Source organism: Porites lutea, chromosome 1 (assembly GCF_958299795.1).
Source record: "Porites lutea chromosome 1, jaPorLute2.1, whole genome shotgun sequence".
In the NCBI taxonomy this organism is placed as follows: Eukaryota; Metazoa; Cnidaria; class Anthozoa; order Scleractinia; family Poritidae; genus Porites; species Porites lutea.
Window position 1 is genome coordinate 56,925,165 of NC_133201.1, and position 14,521 is coordinate 56,939,685.

The 14,521-nt window shown below is 39.4% G+C and overlaps 1 protein-coding gene across 1 annotated transcript; it reads left to right on the forward strand.

The window, feature by feature from the left end:
• The first annotated feature begins 263 nt into the window (after nucleotides 1–263).
• Nucleotides 264–11,517, forward strand: LOC140922951 (pre-mRNA-splicing regulator WTAP-like). Its single transcript, XM_073373003.1, has 8 exons — nucleotides 264–357; nucleotides 427–482; nucleotides 587–642; nucleotides 2,837–2,901; nucleotides 3,569–3,693; nucleotides 6,496–6,674; nucleotides 9,476–9,630; nucleotides 10,690–11,517. Exons 1-8 carry the CDS (start codon nucleotides 339–341, stop codon nucleotides 11,337–11,339), a joined length of 1,305 nt encoding a protein of 434 aa, XP_073229104.1. The 5' UTR covers nucleotides 264–338; the 3' UTR covers nucleotides 11,340–11,517.
• The last annotated feature ends 3,004 nt before the right edge of the window (nucleotides 11,518–14,521 follow it).

The following is a 14,521-nucleotide window of genomic DNA, read 5'->3' on the forward strand; positions in this document are numbered from 1 at the left end:
CGATTTCATGTTGCCACGAACTACTTTTTCCCGGGAGGTACATTAACTTCGTAAATGATTGAACCCTTGATATCAATGGCCTCATCAAAGTTTCGCATAAAATTATTTCTTAGAGAGAATTCACCGAGGATAATTTTTAGTTTTATAGTTTTCTTTATTTCACGTTTGTTAGAGTGTTAATCAACACATGTTAATTGCATCCCCTCCACTACCCTATCAGTCATTTGACGATTCAAATCCTTCCCATTCTGCCTTGCAGGTGAAATTCACTTGCATATGGCGATTTTTGTCATGTTACGCGAGTCTTAAGTATCAACGACCTCAAATTAGTGTTTAATATGGCGGAAAATGAAGAAGGTAAGTGTCTGATTTACCCATAAACGTTTCTCTATACTTTGAGCTCAATTATTTGTGCATTTGTTGTAGCAATCAAAAGAAAAAGTGACGAGGAAGCTGAGACAACCGAACCTGCACCTAAACGAGTAAGCATGTCTACTGTCTCGTGTTTCTTGTCATTTGTTTTCACGGGAACTGGTTCAAATTTGAGCCCTTGAAAACTTTGCTAATGTAATTCATTTCTTCCTAGGTACGACTGGAATCGGAGGATCTTAAGAGCTTGTCCAAGGAGGAAGTATTAGAAAGGTGAATGTTTTTTGCGTGACAGCTGAATTTGCAGCGACTAGAATCTTGTCAATATTTTTCTACTGTCGTTTGAAAAAAGCATTTATTTAGTGTTGTTAAATGCTACATGACAGTTACCTCTGATTTAACGATTTTCCGTGATCGGAAGTGCACGAGGTTTTCAGGAGTGTATTTGAAGAGCTGTCATTCATTGGGATTGATCACTTTATATCAACACCTTTGTCAAATTGCAAAGGAAGCTCGCGTTTTAACGTTGTTGTTGTGTAAAGTCATTACTTGTTTAAGTATCATTATTTACACAAAGGTGTCTTGTCCATAGCAGGGCCCCTTAAAGGACATGCTAACTAAACAAGAAGTTGCTAACAATAGTCTTACCGAAACTACAGATCAATAATGATGTAACTTTGGTAAAACTCGTAACCATTTTCATCCCCTTCCAACTCCTTTCTGGATTTTGGCTGAGTAGCCCCAGCAACACTGTAGGTTATTAAAACTTGAACCATTCCTTTTGTGGTGTCAAAAGTTAACTTTTTATACCACCTCAGAGAGAATTTCACTCAGGACCCCATCACCCCCACCTCCTTAGATTTTCCATTTTTAATACTAAGTAATGCCCTAAACATTGTGAAAAATAGAGTTGAAGTTGATCTTCAAACCTCTCAAGAATTTTGACAATTGTGACAACCCCCCCTCCAACCTCTCTTGTAAAGTCCATTGTCACTGTGAGAATGGTTGTCAAAGTACATAAAGAAAGAGACCATTTTGGGTTAAAGGAACGGTTTCCATTTATTTAGTGATCTCGTAACATTAAAACAGACTAAACTATGTACGAAGTAACCTAAACTGCAAATTATTGCTGAATTGAAATGAAACAGGTTAAGTTGTATCTGTCAATTTACGTTAACGTTCATGCAATCTTAGGATTTGTTTTTCATCCTCATGGGTGTAATATTGATGGAATTAGTGCCATTTCAGTGTGCGTGAATGAAACCATAAACAAGTCAAATTTTCAATCACAATGTTTAGGCAAAACCAAAAGGAGAATGAAAACTCTACATGTAGATTCTGAAATGGTTTCATGGTATACCTCCCTCTTCGTAAAGCGAAACTTTCACTGTTTTTCATTTGACTGAGGTAATGCCATGCAGTGTAATAACAATATCTACTGGTACTGATAATGAGTAGTAGCGGTCAAATCTACAAGCACACAATAAATTGAGTTGTAGTTGGCCATGGTCTAGTTCCATTGAAAAATATCCTAGCATTTGCTACTGTTGATCTCAGTGAATTATTTTATTACAAAAATTGGTCAAAGTATTTGTTATTGTACCGCAAAGATTAAAAAACATGACAATTATTTTGACCTTTGATTTGATTTGATTTTTACAAGAAAACTATGTTTAGTACTTTATTAACAAATTAAGTTCATTTGCACTCTTTTTCCTAAGTACAATAACGTCAGTGATAGAAAATGTACTCACCTTTTTGGTGGCTTCATCTCGAACATTCTGCATGTTGGTATAGGATTTAGTAAGAGTTAAAATTTAACCTGGTGGAATTGCTCAAAGTGTAGTCATCCCTTTATCCTGTCTCCCTACATGTGCATATAATTATACATTTCCATACACTTATGTATAGGAATGTATAATAATTATTATATGCACATTGTAACCTTGTTTATAAGAATTTAGGTGCAAGATCATTTTCAGTTAACTGAGATATCTAAGCAACAATAAATTTGCCCTCTGATAAGGGATTTTAAACAAAGCATCTGAAATTGCAGGGCCTTGATTTAAATTTACATGTATAAGAAAAGCATATGTGGTTAAATAAGGTTCTGTCTTGGTGGCTAAAGTTCTTTCCCTATAAAGTTGTTCGAAATACACTAAAATGCACTTTCCAGTGCTCTGGAGATAAAAACATTCCCAGGCTGCAGGAAAGCTACAATAGCCCCAGGACTTCCCTAATGGAAGGGCACAACCCGCTCTCTCTCTCTCTTACATATCCCATCAAGCAGCTTTGCCTCTGCACCTTTCCATCTAAACTTTGTATTATTCTGCCATCTTAAATTTTTTGTCCTTCTACTTTAAAACTAATTTCTTGGGGAACCCCGTGAATTGTACATGTAAATACCCATTTATATCACTTTTAAGTTGTATTGTACATGTATTTAAATCCTTACTTTTGTTTAAAGGATAAAGGAGTTGAATGAGTACATTGATCACCTGGAGAAAAAACAGAATGGAGAGCAAACGAATAGTAAGTTGTAGCTTTGAAGCTGCTTACATGCACATACACAGACTGTATGCTTTTAGCTAAAATATTCTCACCTTAATCTTGGCTGCTCTGTCAACATGTAATTGGCAACAAAATTTTTGAGGCATTGTACTCAAATAGGGTTACCTCAGAGAACAAAACAATAATTTACACCCCTCCCCCCTTCCCTCCATTTACAGTTCTGCTGGGGTGTTTGTTGTTTTCTGCAAGTAGCTCGAACAGTGGCACAACAGTGCATGGAGGGGATGGGGGCGGGAAAGCTTTTTTTTTACCTTTGGAAGGCAGTAAAATGTCAGAAAGGCCCTTTAAGGCAGTGTCTCAACTAATATTGTTGTTGAATTTGCGGGTACTGAAATTAAAAATGACATGCCATGGGTCACATTTGTTACCTGACCTGTCTTGTGTCTCACTTCTATTCTCACTAGTGCATTATGAAAATATAATTTACTATTACCATCCACACTTTTTGGAAGAAATGACTTTAAGGAATCATGAATATTAGTGTAGTATCCAAAACTTGGCGTCATGTAGCTCTACCTTTGTTAGGCTAGTAGAATTGTTTTGAATTCTTTAAATAAATGATGTTTTTGTGAAAAATGAATGACACACTGTCTTGTTCTGAGTAATCAAAGTGTTTTGTGACTCACAGAAGAGCTGGTAGGACTCATGGAGACAGGAGAGAAATTGAAACAGCAGCAGCAGGAATCTACAAGACGTGAGAATGTTTTGGTGATGAGGCTTGCAACCAAGGAACAGGAAATGCAAGACTTATTGGTGAGGAGAACAGAAAACAAGTCCTCATTCTTAATAAACTGCACAGCCATAACTGCAGTGATGTGCTTTACTGATCAATACAATGAACAGAGACACTGCTTGAGCACAATGCCATCAAATGTCTGTCTCAGATCAAGTGGTGTGCGGGAGGGAAACTATCGTCTGCAGTGATAACAGGCAAAATATTGATACCTAGCTACAGTACCAGAGAGCAGTATAGAACTGTCCTGGAACTTTCGCAGATTTAAATTCTTATGATGATTGGAGCTGAATTATTGACTCTTAGAAAATAGTTGCTCATTTCAAGGTACAAACAGTACTTAGTTACAGTGTGATACACTTTACATGTTGCTGATTTGTGTGTCTGAGGAAGACTTGCTGGTACATGTAACTATTCCTTTTCTCCATTTTTACGGTTATTCTGGTATTTGATAGCTTGTGCCACAAATGGAATGTAACTTCTGCTTAAGTCCATTTTTGAAACAGCACCAAAATCCTTTTTTTGGGTCCTCACCTGTGTACCAGGATTTGAGTATGCACCATGACTGGCCTGTTAAAAAAGCCATGGTCAATTTGCCAGTCAGGTTGAAGGGGAATTTAAAATGTATTTCTGGTAATTTGTTGAGTCCATTGGGGCCCAGAACAAAGATTTTGGTGCTGCTTCCCAGACGCTACTATCCAGTGTTAGCTTACAGTACGTTTGCAGCACAGGCTACATGTAGGTATTTGAGAGCAAGTGCAGTTTGAAAACCCTCCTTTATGTATGGCTACGCCTTTTATACAACCACCATGTCCTTGTGGTAGCAGCCCAATTGTTTTTTCTTAAAATATCAGCCATTTATCTATCTAAAAACTGCAAAACCTGAAAACTTGACAACCTCATTAGTTCAGGTTGGTGTACTTACATTTTAATAAATTGTCAGATGTTAAGAAAATATATAGATATTGTTGTCTCCCATTTCAACCTTGGATGCATGTATAGATTTTGTGGTCACTGGCGGAAAGTTTTAGTAGATGTATGCAGATGCAGCTTTCCTGTAAAGTTTGAAGGCTTTGGAGTAGAGGGGAGAAGTCATGTTACCATGGTAGCAAAATTTCTGGATCTTAACAAACTATGGTCCTGCAAGTCTGGCAGAAAAAAAAATGACAAAATTGACGTGTATGACTTTCCTGGTATGATTTGCACTCCAGCAAAACGGTAGCCCATACTTCACTTCCATCTTTTAACAATACAAATGGCTGTTGCTGTGAAGAAAGGTTGTTGAGATCCAGAAATTTTGCAACCATGGTAGCATGAGCTCACACTCTCCTCTCTTATTAAGGCTGTGCTCTAAGAAAAATTGAGGGGGGCCCAGTGCATCCACCGCACCCAGCATAATATGTGTGGTCTTTTGGGTCATTTTCGGAAGTCTTCGATTCTACAGTGTAGTGCAGTGCTCCCAAGCAGGAATTTATTGTTTTGTTTGAACAGAAACGAAGAATTTTGTTGTGTTCTCTATAATACTATACATGCGACATCAAAATGTGCATGACACCACATTGTTACGTGATAAAAATTGCTACAATCGATAAAAATCATTGGTAATAAATCAGTTGTTACTGGGAGGATTGTGACTATCAATTTTCGTTGATTGCTATCAGTTTCAATCAATGGTTGTGGTTTTGAAGATTTATGTTAATTGACACTCCATCTTTACATGCCTTCCCTTACATGTAGTACTACCATTCAATCACTGCCTTTTCACTATGATTAGCTTAAATTGATGCCTGAACATTTTTTTCTGTTGAACGTAAATCTCCAAAAAATGTTGGTACTGTCTTCTGAAAAATGCACTGTACTTTGTGGGACTCACTAAAACTTAATTCTTGACTGTGTAAGTTCTCTAAATTATTATAACATTTGCAGATTGTTTCAATCAGCCCCCTCTTCAGCTCTTCTGTTTAATTCCCATGTTCACAGACCAGGCTATTTTATATTCCTCTTCTCCTATTATGACTCATAACCTCAGAAATTGTTATATTTTGCATACCGATTGAAACTGATAAAAATCTGTAGAAAATTGATAGACTGAGAAGGAGAAAAGGTACACTGCTGCAATTACAGTGCAGGAAAAACTTTGCTTCTCAAAGGAATTTCTAAATTAATTTTGCCTCCCAACAAGGCTTTGAGTTTCGTTTTTGGTGCAATCCAAAGTCCTTACACAGCTTGCTTTGGGATGTATTATTTCCGAAAATGACCCAAATGTGGCTTAGTAATCCAGCTAAAAGGCTCTAATTTTTCATTGTCGCTCGCTCTCTCTAAAGGGGTCATGTCACGAATATTTTACTGTTTTGCAGTGCAGGTCAATTCTGTGCTTAAGTCATAACTTATTGCTTTTACATACACAAAACATACACAAAATGCTCCTGTACTGTTAAGAAGAAAATATCAAATAAGCTTCACCAGCAAGCACTAACTACAAGAACTTTGTGGTGATTTTTGCTTCAATTCATGTCCATCTTTCCATTCGTAGCAGCAGACGACAGGAACTAAACAGTTTCAGTGCCTAGTGTCTTCAATAACAAAACTGGACCATTATTTTGAAATTCGATTGATGTGAAAAATTTTTCAGCTTTGAAAAAGATAGCAAAGACCGTGACATAACCACTTTAAACAGGTGAACCGTCATTTATCAGAGTCAAACATGTCTGTCTTTTGTTTGTCAACACCGCTCAAGTTCTTGTAAGTTAAGGCTGCATAGAGCGTGCTGTCTACCAACAGGAAGGCAACAAGGCCAACATTTTGTTCTTTATTGTCGACAGACCCAAATTCATGATTTGAAACAAGCTCAAAACCCGTCTTCAATACAACTACGGTCAACATTGCTGGATCCAGCGGTGAATTTGTTATTTCAACGAATGAAAACAGACTTGGACTCTGAAAAGGAGAAATTGGAACAAGCTCAGAATGACCTCAGTGCTTGGAAGTTTACACCCGACAGGTGATGCTGCTGATTTTTTAGTACAACCCTGAATAACTTACTGACAACAGTACTGACCTCTTACGTTCTGTTCACACGAAGCCTTTCCTGTGCCAAATGGATCAGATCTGATACCGAAATGGACCACTTCTGTTCACACGGGACCGCTTCTTTTCATGAGCAGTCTGTTTACACGGAACCTTTCTGCTGTTGTCCGCTTTTGGAGGCTCAGGTGGAAACAAGAACCGGTCCTCGACGACATCGGATTGTTTACATGTACAAAAAGGCAGAGTACTTAATAGGAGTCCTTCGTACTTGTACAAGACCGTTTAAACGTTATTGTTGTTGTCGTTTTTCTCCTTTTGAGATCAGCACCCCAAAAATGGTGTAGACCTGTACCGAAGAGTGGACAAGCGTTTACAGGTTAAAAAAAGGAAACAAAAATGCGCTACGGAACCGATTGTATCCGGCCTAAAAGTCCCGTTTACACGAGCGAAACGGAACGTTACGGCTCCAAAAAAAAAAACGATACTTGACCGTTTGAATCTACATTGTAGTCTCCCACGCAGCCGTTTTTGTCTCGTCGCGCAACGCTTCTCCTCAAGAAATGGCTGCTTACATTCGAACTGTTGGGGAGGAGCGTTGCGTGACGAGACAAAAACGGCTGAGAAGGAGACAAGTTTGAATGTTACCCGGTTCGTTCCTAAAAAAGTCCATAGCTTGGCACATTTTGTCCTCTAAGATCGGTTCCGTACGTGCAGTTTTCTTTTCTTTTCTTTCCAACGTGTAAAGACTCGGCCTTTTTAAGGTACCGATCTTTAGGTACGTGGGGTCTGGAAAAGTAACAACAACAACAACGTGTAAACGGTCATGTACCCGTTCCTTAGGGATTTTATGTACCTTGACTGTGTTTTCTCGGGTGTAATCACTGACAAAACCTGCAGGTGTAAAACCAACCAGTATTCATTGAGAACCAGCACTTGTTTCTACCGGAGCCGTTCCGTCTCTTATGAGCCTTTTTTATTTGCACCAGTTAAGATAAAATTGGACGGTGTGTGATTGCCAGTCGTGAATGAGGAATTACGGTCTTTTCACCTACTTCCTTGTTTTACTGGTACTCAGTTCGTGGTGAAAACGTTTTGAAACGAGGAATTAACAACCTTTTATCTGTCCTGGCGACATCTTTAACTACAGAAGCAGTAGTAAGTTATGGAGGGGTCGACACGTTATGTGAAGTGACATTTTACGTTCGGGTGTGCTTACTGCTCTTCCTGTACATATAAGAGACTTTAACGTTCTAAGACAAGAGAACGACTGCGAGTAGGAGATTTTTTTAATAGAGAGATTTAGCATCGCGCTTACGGCAAACAGCAAACGTGAGATTCAAGTTGAGAAATTTTCAAAATGAGAAATGAGCAGATAAAAACAGCTTAAAACAATTCTCATAGATAGAATTGGCGCGAATCAGTAGATTTTCGTGTAGTTATAGTTACAGTAAACGACAGATGAATGGAAATCTTGGTCTTGTGGTTCAAATTCACGTTTGCCGTTTGTCGTAAACGTGATGCTAACCTTTCTATTACTAAGTAGTTGGCGCGCGTGAACCAGCGTCATTTTGGCGGGAAACGGGGTAGCCTTCGTCATTCTACTACGAGGTTTAGCAAAAATGTCGTAGTGGCGAAAACAAGTTATCACACATGTCAGAAGTTTTGTTATTTTGCTTTCGGGAGAGGGCTTAACCTTCCTCAACAAAAACTGATAATCGTGCTAGCTTTTCCTGTGAAAAAAAGTACATTGAAAAGTTTTCTGGGGTGTCAATTTTACAATAATACACGAAAAAACTTGGAAGTTAAATCTCGTCCTCGTTCAGTCGTTCGTAGGCGTCCTCGTCCTCGTCCTTGAATCTAGTCTCGAGGGAGGAGAACGGGCTCATTTCCTGAACAGCGGTTGGCAATCGAGCCTACCTGAAGGTCTGTATTTAACCGTTTCGCTCCTACAGTGAGTGATGGAGTATTGAAGGAGGTTTTAAGTTATCAGCATATAATTTAAGGGGCTGTGTCACGGCAGTCCAGTTCATTTTCTTTAATTTTGCCAATTTTCTTTAAAGTAACGCAGTTGTAATGCGCAGCTGATCATTCTCATGTTAAGCTGCGCACAATAAGTTCATAAATTATTATTATTATTATTATTATTATTATTATTAATTACTCGCCCTCAATCGGTATGGAACTTAAAGTAAGCAAGGAAAATACATGGAAATGACAAAATCAGAGCGGATTCGAGACAAATATGTCTCCTGAGCATTATTTTGGAAGTTGCAAACAGCAGAGATCAACTTTGAAAAACCGTTAGGCTGAACAGTTTTCAAAAACCCTAATTTCAATCCGTTTCAATCTTCTTCAGTTTTGCCCATCCGTGGCATATGTTGTAACTGTTGTATTATTTTTAACCTTTCTTTAATGTTTTGAGCCGTTATTTTTACGTTTCTCTTAATTTAACGGGCATTTTGTAATTACCTAATTTGGCTGAATTTCGTGACACAGCTCCTTTAAATCCTCCAGTCTGACCATTCAAAGGAAACATCTTTTGCTGTACTTTCACTTAGTTTCTATTTGTTTTGTACGTATTTCTAACTCACCTTGAATGTGTGGAAGAAGTCCTACGGTGTGACCATTCAAATGAATCCACTTTTGCTGTCCTTTCAAATGGTGCTGTTTGTTTTTCCGCTTTCCTAAGACGTGAAATTTTGACTTTGGCTTGTCCTGGGAGTGAAAGTGTTGAGCAAGAAAATTAACTGGTTTTGTGTGAATTGTGTTTTACAGTGTTACTGGTAAGAAACTGATGGCGAAATGCCGCATGTTGATCCAGGAAAATCAGGAGCTCGGTCGTCAGTTGTCGCAAGGACGAGTCGCTCAACTGGAAGCTGAACTTGCTCTTCAGAAAAAATACAGCGATGAACTGAAAGGCAGTCAAGATGGTAAGGCTGACAATACTGCGAAGCTAGCTACTGTTCTAAATTGACTTAACAAGAATGAGAGTGAATTGTTTTCTGGCTGGTACACTTCTAGGGTCTAAGTCACAGACGTGGCGTTTAAGTTAGTTCTGTTTGTTTTAGGGAGTAACAAGCTCTTACTTAAACCACAGCTTTGTGACGTGCATTATGAACAAATCACAATTACATGGAAAATCATGTTAGTTTAACTTCAGGGGCGACAGTTTCAAGTTTACCTGGTTCCGCTCAACTATGCATTCGTTTGACTCCTTTGTATTGCTTTGCTAAAGTCAACTTGTTCTGTGGCCAGTGGGCAAGTGTTGAATGAACACGCTACTTCATTTATGTCTGTCTTGGGTAAATTGCAATCGCCGACAAAATTGTTGAGACTATCCTCAAATGGAGTACTCTCGAGAGCAAGACATCTGCACCTCTCCCCTCCCCCCTCCATTTCAAGTTGTCAGTGGTGTTTGTTGTTTGTTACTGGTAGCTGGTACAGAGGCCTAACAGTGCTTGAAGTGGGTGGGGTAAGGAAAGATTCATTTCCCCCTTCCCCTTCGAACGCCTGCCACGCTGGCTACTTTTTAAGTGCAAAACGTCACAAAGGGTCTTTATTGCAAAGTGTCTTAACTATTCTTTCCCCGATTGTAGCCTGCAAGCTAGCTCTACGACTGGAAATCGCGAGAGTCGTGCTTGCTCGCAGACTAGCGGTAACCAAGGTTTTTTACAGATTTGTTGATGCTTGGGACCTTTTTTTACTCTTCGAGGTGTGATATGCAGTTTATTTTAGTGAGTGAGCATATGGAGTTGTTAACACGTGTGTGTAGAGTCTTGATTGTCCTGAAAATAGAGGTGTACCGTGCCTTGTTAGAGTGACGGTACAAAGCACAGCTGAGCCGAAGTCGTACCAATGATGGTATGGACAACAAAATGGTCGCAGGCTATTCCTTTGGCATGTATCTGGTATTGATTCCTGTGTAAAATTACTGAAATTAAAATTTCTGATTGTCAAAATTTAAGTTACCGATTATTATCCCGTTTTAGAGTTGAACGACTTCGTTATCCAACTAGACGAGGAAGTTGAAGGTATGCAGTCAACCATCTTAACGCTTCAGCATCAACTCAAAGACTGCAAACAGCAATTGACTCAATCACAAGAGAAATTGCTTGTTTATGAAGACAAACTAAAGACAAGTGAAGGTTTGCTTGCTGAAATGCGCCAGCAAAACTCACCGGTCAGTCTCAAGTCCGAGGAACAAGAGGAGCATGCGCCATCGCAAGCGCAATTGCAGCAAGCGAAAGCGGAAGTATGGACCAGCGGTGTTGAATCTGCGACAGGCGGCGAGGAAGGCGATAGGACATCCCCCGCCTCGCAAAGCGAAGAGAGCGTTGAGGAAGAAAGGATACTGCTTAGCGCTCCCGTCCCCGTTCCGGTTACTAGTACTGTTCCCACTAAACCTGTAGCGAGCGCGCCTTCGGCATTCTCTATCAGCCAGTTGCTTTCATCCGACTCGAACCTTGGGAAGGAGAAAAAAGAGAAAAACTCTTTAGAAAACGGCAGTAGTGAACACAAAATCCCACCGGCGTTAGAACCTTGTGCTGAAATAACCGAATCCCCTCTTATCGCGGCCATGGGTGTGGTGGAGAGAATCGGCTGTGACTCGAACACATACAATGGGGAGGTGACGGGTTAAAGCAGCGCTTTCGTAAACCTTACCCCACCCTACACTCTTTATCATCTTCCCCCCGCAGCCATTTTTGGATACGGTTAATCTACTTGCACGCCCATGTGCGTAGAAGAAGCAGTGCTTTCTTATAGGACGTTTTGGATGTCTTAAATTATCAATAAAGTACCTTTTTGTTTTCACAGTATTATTTGTTTTAATTTCTCAATAGACCGTTGGGAGAAAGTCAAGTCTCCCCTCTGTTCCCGAAAGAATTAGAACCCAGTAGAAACTCAAAACAATCGAGAAGAGAAACACGTTTACTCCGCAGGGAAATGTGTCAAGAATGGGGCCTGGTGCTGCTGGTCTAGACGATGCGTGGGCCGCCGGCTGCAAAGTAAAATTTGAATTTTTAAAACAGTGTTTTTGAGAAATTGCAAATGCCGTGACTAGGAATGTGTTCGAATAACTTGAACTACTTGCAAGATAAGACACCAGTTCTTTACCACATTCGACGCACGTGTAAGAAATGTAAAATGTGTTTATAAAAAAAAAAAAATGAAAAGTTGACCGACCTTAGTTCCATTGCGTCATGCCCGATTTTATGCACCAAAAGAAGGAGATTTCGTGACGTGCTGTCAATTAGCCCTCAAGGGAGGCGCGAACGATGATACTATTTTGGGGACTAATACTCTCCCAGCATCTTGGACGTTGAAACTGACAGAGATTTGGGGCGAGTCCAAAAATAATTTCGAGGGAAAGGTCAACACCCGTTTGTTGTCCAAACTATAAAACCAACAGCAAGGGTGCGTTTTTCTGGGAGAACCCCAAAACGGATTGTGATCTCAGATCATACGGGTTCTTCACTACCAAAAACACGGAAGATCCGAAAAAGGATCATTTACCGTGACAACGGCATGTCCTCGTACTCCTCATGGGTAAAAACAAAAAACAAACTGATCCTCATGGCAAAGACAAGAAGAAAAAGCAACATGAGCTACAAATGAATATACGAAATGTATATATTTCGGTTTGAAACACAAACGTTTCTCGAATAGAATACACTCCTTAGGATAGTGAAATTATAAGAATTTAAAACTGAAGCCGATGAATTGTTTTTTTTTTAATTACTTGGAAAATAAACTGGCGTAAGCAGACATTAACATACGAACCAAAAACATGACAAGTAAGGGTATAAAAACAGTTTACCAATAATTTGAATAGACAACAAACATGGAATATGTAACTAATGGCTCAAAATTAATAAGGCCCCACTACATAGGTTCAGTTAGAATGTCATACATGTACGGCATCTGATGCGTACAATTTTTTTTTCGAAAAAGCGCTTGTTAAAAATACTTTTTTCAAATCCTGTCCCAAAAAAACGCTCAGATTGTGAATCTCAAAAATCCGGATTTGTATTTGATCCGAAGAATCCACCCTGAGTGTGGATTTTATGGATTCATGATCCGTTTTTGGATTTGCCCAAAAAAACGCGAAATCCGTTTGTGGATTCGGAAGTCCGGATTTGGATTTTCCCCAAAAAACGCACCTTAAGTGTAGATATTTTTATTTAAGCGATCATGTAGTTGTGAAACTGACTAGTAACATAATGCAAGGGAACTGGGGATTTCGGTGGTGGCCAAAAAATGCGCTATTATGGCAGAAAACGAGAAACCAAAGTCTGGTGGAGATGGACCAGGCCGTAGAAACCCTGCTTAACACTGTTTCAATTCCAGAAGGACACGTTTGGTCTATGGCTTGAGCGCTAGCATGGTTCATGGGTTAAAACTGTCCACAAATGCGACTGTTTACACTGTACAAGAATATCCACTTACGATCATTCACGTGTGGACGGACGCTATCAGGGAGCTTAAGCAAGGGCGTTTTGAGCGACACGCGTCAACCGGAAGCGAGACGTATTTTCTTTAACATGCTTTGGCGCTGCCAAGTTTGAAATGCTAAGGGCGTTTTCTCTCATACAGACGATTTGTCCGAAATTTTAAGCAAATCCACTGCCCAAGAATGCAAAAGGTGTACTTCCGGTTGACTTGCGTCTCTCAAAAGCTTGTCTACTGTGAACTCCGAACAGACTATTAAATGCGGGCATAGCCTCAGGTTAATTTATGTTGTAAGCTTACGGGTTTTGTTATTTATTCATTTCCTGTTTTGGAAATTCGGTAAACGAATTATCGCACAGGCAACAAGCGATATATTTAAAAAAGGCCTTAGATCTAGAGTGCACGTGTACTCGGCTGACGCTACAACAGAAGGAATAGCCTGTTCCAAGCGTTCAGATGGTGGAGAGTGGTGCGAAGTAAAGAAAGCGATGAAAAGCAGAGGGGGGACTGGGGAGAGATGTGGGGAAACCCTCTCTCCCTCCCACTATCTGAACGCCTAGAACAGGCTACAGAAGGAAAGGGTAGTGAAACTACATAGTGAATGAGTGTGACTTTGACATGGAGCCTTAGGCTTGCAATATTTGCGTGCAGACATGGGATAAGCGAAGAAGCAAAGATGTTTTTTCGTTTATTTCTTTTCTTTTGTTTTTTAGTTTTTTGAAAAAGGATTCACTTAGGTTGCATATTAAAGTCCTAGTTCTGAATAGATTTTTAGCTGGAGTAATAAAAGTACATTTTAGGGATTCAAGATATTGGAGCCCGTGGTTGATAGAATTTGACATTACCGGTTTTTCAGGGTTGCTTGACCTTTTAGTGTACGTAATCAGTTCGTACTTGCATTATGATTTTTCGAGGCTTAGGAGTTCGCTTAAAAGACCACTACATTTTACACAAAATGATCTGTGCGCAACTTCGGACAAAAACACGAACTTCAATATCTCAAAAACTGTGCTATGTAAAGTCGGGATTTCAAATTCTTTATGCAGTAGAACAGTTTAGTTCACTATTATCAAAGTAATTTTCGCTTATGCAATTGAATTGAGTTCAAACTATTTTTCGTAAATTACGGTAATTCATGACATTTCTAAACAAATTGAACAGCGCGCGCGTATAGAAAAAATATTTGCTCGTTGGCACTTAGCGATAGCTATTACTAGTGAATGCATTTTCCTTATAGCACTCAAGATTACCACAATTCTTTCTGAAAAAAAAAGTGAAATAAGCTTCTAGTTGCTAAGATGGTGCCCAGGGTGAGAATTGACGACAAACTAAAAGGAAAAAAACCATCCCTAATCCCAGGATATTCTAAAG